We start from the raw sequence: 4,622 nt of genomic DNA, 5'->3' as shown, positions 1-4,622 counted from the left end.
AGGGCGCGGCCACATGGAGCTCCACCTTTAGTCCCGGTTGGTAACACCAACCGGCACTAAAAGAAATTTTATGAATTTTTTTTTGAATATTTTTTTTTATTTTCAAATTTCTGAATTTTTTTAACCTCTAGTGTGTAATCACCACCCCTCATCACTGCTCAATTTATCCTCTAATCACCCCTCATCATTCCAAATCATCTAACTTCCCGAACGGGTTTCCAAGTCTGCACTTGTTGTTTTCCTGACAATAGTAAGATGTCAATCCTATTAACCTTCATGAATTTTGCTTGAGCATGAAGTGACACATTTCACTGTTTGAGTTTGAAACTATTGTTTTAAAAAACAATAATTATTTAGTAACACTAATATTTCTTGAATAATTAGTTTGGCCATTGTTTGACCACAGTTTGACCACAGTTTGACCAGATTTGACCAAAATTCAAAATAACTGAAATAATTATTTAGTAACACTAATATTCTAGAATAATTAGTTTGACCATTGTTTTACGACAGTTTGACCACTGTTTGACCAGATTTGACTAGTAAGTTTTTCGATTTTTTCCACTCTAGATCTTAAAAGCCCCGTAACTTTTTTTCTGTTAGGTTTTTGAGGATTTTGAAAATGTTTAACGGGGTTCCTCCAGTTAAATTCGGATGTAACTTTTCGAGTAGATGATTTTTCATATAAAAACTTCTTAATCCGAGTTCGTATGCAAAAGTTATGCCCATTTTACAAATTCCAGAGAGATTTTGCAAATAAAGTCGAAATTCATATTTGTAAATTTTCCCAACAAGTAGACCACATATCACATGGGAAACTTATTTTATTTTATTTTTTTGACATTTCCATCATTTTCTTTTGTTTTTTCTAAAACTGAAAAGGCGGTCCACTGGGGGGGAGTTTGAAAATGGGACCTTTAGTACCGGTTCGTGCCATGAACCGGTACTAATGCCTCAAAACCCATTAGTACCGGTTGGTGGCACCAACCGGTACTAAAGGTCTAACCTTTAGTCCCGGTTGGTGCCACCAACCGGGAGTAATGGGCATCGCACCCTTTAGTCCCGGTTCGTGGCACGAACCGGGACTAAAGGGCCCAGGTGAACCGGGACTAATGCCTTAGCCGCACGAACCGGGATAAATGCTCACATTAGTCCCGGTTCTTGACTGAACCGGGACTAATGGGCTCACCCGGCCTGGACCAAAGCCCTGTTTTCTACTAGTGATTAGGGATAGATACCATCAGCTAGATAATATCCCTTGTTGTAATGGTGGCCATTGATCTAAAAGTTGACCTGCGGGCAGTGGCCTTCTGCAAGCCTTGCAAACACTGGAGAATGCTGAAGAACACTAATATCATTGTGAGAACCAGCCATGCCGAAGAAAGAATGCCATATCCAGAGATCTTGTGAAGCCATAGCTTCAAGTATAACAGTGACACCTTTCACATGTTCCTTGTACTGCCCCTGCCAAGCAAATGGACAGTTCTTTCACTTCCAGTGCATACAAATCGATATTACCAAGCATGCCCAGAAAGCCCCTCTCGGCATTAGTCGACAACAACCTCTCTGTATCAACGACAATTGGTTCTCTTAGGTATTCAGGACTGAACACTGCCACCACAGCCTTGCAGAAACTATACATTGAGAGGATACATGTGGAATCACTCATACGCACATACTCATCCACAAAATCACAAGGAATTCCATATGCAAGCATGCGAATAGCCAGAGTGCATTTCTGATAAGAGGAGAAGCCAATCTTGCGAAGTGTGTCCTCTTTGCATTCAAAGTATGGCTCATATGCAACCACTCCTTCCCGAATACGATTGAACACATGCATCCTCATTCGAAAGTGGCGACAAAATTGATGTGTTTTGTAGAGTGCAGTTCTCTCAAAGTTATCGAAATAGAGAAGGTGGTGCCCTTTCTCCCTATTGCGGTTCAAGGCTGGGGCATGGCCGGGGATTGATCCCCTGAACCGAGGCCGCATCCTACTGATGTGGTCAAGGACGACCAATGCTGCCACCATTATGTCCCCATCGTCCGAGGACGAATCATCCAATGAACAAATGAAGTTATGAAAGAAGTATTCATCTCTGTTATCCATGGTACCTTGCAAGCAAAGCGTCGAACACCTTGCGGGCGTGGTGCAGACGCGGCCAGAAAGAGCACTTCGAGGCCGTTGGTTCGTAGCAAGGTGGACGACCACGGGCGGAGGGTGCAGCGACGACATGGGAGGAAGAAAAGGGGCTGCTCCACTGATGGGCAAAGCAAGGTGGCGACGGGCGTGGCGGCAGCGATGACGAGGGGCCGAGGGCGAAGCGACGAAAGAGGAGGAAAAAATAGAGTTGTGTCTCCGACGAGCAGGCCAGAGAAGAACAAGGGCACGCGTCCACCCGCGCGTTGTTCATTTGGCCACAAACGCGGCCTAAGTTTGGGCCGGAAATGGGTCGAAAGCGAACCAAAATTGAACATTTGTCTGTTTGCTCCCACGCGTTGGATCAGGCTTAGTGTCCGTTTACCCTCAAACAGACAGGGACGGCTGATTTGAGGTCGTGCGCTGGAGTTGGCCTCAGATGGCATCACTACTAGAGAAAATTTTACTACACAAGGTAACAAAAAACTGTAGGCCTGCGGCTAGGCTAGGAGGCGCATGCTTGGCCTCGAAATCGTCGTCGCGCCATCCGTGCGCGTGTTGGCTTGCGGCCATCCGGTCAAAAAGGTATCCTGCCGAGATGCTGCTGCCCATGTGTGTGCTTGTCCGGATTTTACCTTTGCCACACACGCATGCTACTCCCACTCCTAGATTTGGCGGGGCATAGAGCAACTCCAATGGGGCGACCCATTTCATCCGCCCATGTCCGTTTGGGTCTGTGCGGACAAAAACGACGGTCCAACGCGGAGACCCATTTCCATTTGCGTTCGCTTTGTGTCCGCGCGGACCCATTTCTGTTTCAAATTTGAGCCCTATTTGGGTCCGAGGCGGACACGAAGCAAACGTTTTCTCTGTCGCTCTCGTCCGTCTGCGTCCGGTCCTGGCCCGCTTGTCACCCACCCATCTCTCTCTCTTCATATTTTTACGAGCTGGCCCACTCCCCACCGCTCGAGGCGCACGTTGCTCCGATGCGCCCCTGCTCCGCCCCGCTCGCCGCCGTGCTTGAGCGCCCGTCTCGGCCTCGCTCGCTGCCCCGCTCGAGCGCCCCTGCTTCGCACCACTCGCCGCCCATGCTCTGCCCCGCTCGCCGCTCTCAGGGTCCTTGCGTCGCTTCGTATCCCGGAGTAGGAGCTGGTCCGGTGGTGCTCTTTGAGCGGTGGAGGCCGCCGGTGGTGTCGGAGCCGCGAGCCTCCTCCTCCCCGTGCCGTGATGGCCGGTGCGCGCCCTCCTCCGTCCGCTATGTCGCCTCTCCCCCCGCGGCATCCGCAGTTCGCACCCGCTGTAGATCTCGAGCTCCCGGCTGCCTCGCTCGCCGCCAATGCATTGGCACGACGCGGCCACGCGAGCTGCGGGCGCGGCGGCGGGACGCAGGTGTGGGCAGGCGATGCGAGCTACGCGCAGTCGGGCTGCGGCAGGACACGGGAGTAGCAGGCAACGTGACCTACGCGCAGGCGGGCTGCGGCAGGACATGGGCGCGACGGCAGGCGAGGTGGCCGCGGCAGGAGCCGCAGGACGGGGGCGCCGCGGGCGCGGCAGGAAGCGGGCGCGATGACGGGCGTGGCTGACGCGGGCACGGCTGTCGCAGCGGGAAATGGGCGCATGCGCGATGGCGGGAGCGGGCGAGTGCGGCAGCGGCCGCCGCTGGACACGGGCGCATGTGCGATGGCGGGAGGCCATGGCAAGACGCGGGCGCGATGCCGGGTGCGGCTGGAGCCCGAAGCTTGTGTCGACGAGCAGCTCAGGGCGGTGGCCCGTCAGGTGTTTGAAGAAATGCCTGGATGGACATGTTCAAAATGGGTCTGTTCCGTGTTGGGTACACCGGCTGATCCAATTAAAAAGCGGATACGGATGTCCGCTCGGCCGACCCAAACGGACAAAATCCGCGTCCGTTTGGGTCGCCCTATTGGAGTTGCTCTTAAAGCTGTGGCATAATTTTTTGTAAAATTTCCGAACGCTCGTAAATTAGTTTAACAGTTGATTACATGTGCATTATACTAGTATCATCTTTTTGACTGAGGTTGCCCTTTGCGAAAATACGGAGGCAAAGGGATGATTGGGAACTATATCAGGATGCAGGCTATCGGCTCCGGAGCTCAAATGCCCTCTGACATACAGTTAAATCAAAATATTATTTAAAAATTCTAAGAAAAAAATGTGGTAAATTTTGAGAAATATTTCGTGTGATTGGAATTGTTTATCATGAAATGAAATCTGTGGAAGTCATGATAAAAAATAGATGCCCCAAAAAAGCTATTTTTGAAGCATTTTGCAGTGCTAGTTTTTGTGCCATGACGTCCTTGGTGTCATCTCATGATGAAAATTTTCAAGCACTTACAACATTTCTCAAAGTTGGCCACAAAAACAATACATATTTATTTTTTAATGGATTTCACTATTCATCCTGAGCTCATCTGAGCTCGAGATCATATCAAGACTTTCGATCTGTATCATGCATACTGCTAATTTC

General features: G+C 50.0%; 1 protein-coding gene across 1 annotated transcript; it reads right to left on the bottom strand.

The window, feature by feature from the left end:
• Positions 1-1,281: 1,281 nt before the first annotated feature.
• On the bottom strand, positions 1,282-2,233 carry LOC147982776 (uncharacterized). Its single transcript, XM_087540543.1, has 3 exons — positions 1,680-2,233; positions 1,580-1,634; positions 1,282-1,464 (listed from the first exon to the last, which is right to left on the bottom strand). The coding sequence occupies exons 1-3, from the start codon at positions 2,231-2,233 to the stop codon at positions 1,282-1,284; spliced, it is 792 nt and encodes a 263-aa protein (XP_087396669.1).
• Positions 2,234-4,622: the final 2,389 nt, after the last annotated feature.

The sequence above is a fragment of the Triticum urartu genome, chromosome 2A (genome assembly GCF_056163025.1).
Source record: "Triticum urartu cultivar PI428250 chromosome 2A, HENAU_Tu73, whole genome shotgun sequence".
Taxonomy (NCBI): domain Eukaryota; kingdom Viridiplantae; phylum Streptophyta; class Magnoliopsida; order Poales; family Poaceae; genus Triticum; species Triticum urartu.
The sequence above is the reverse complement of the archived record's forward strand: the minus strand, read 5'-3'. Positions and strand labels throughout refer to the sequence as shown.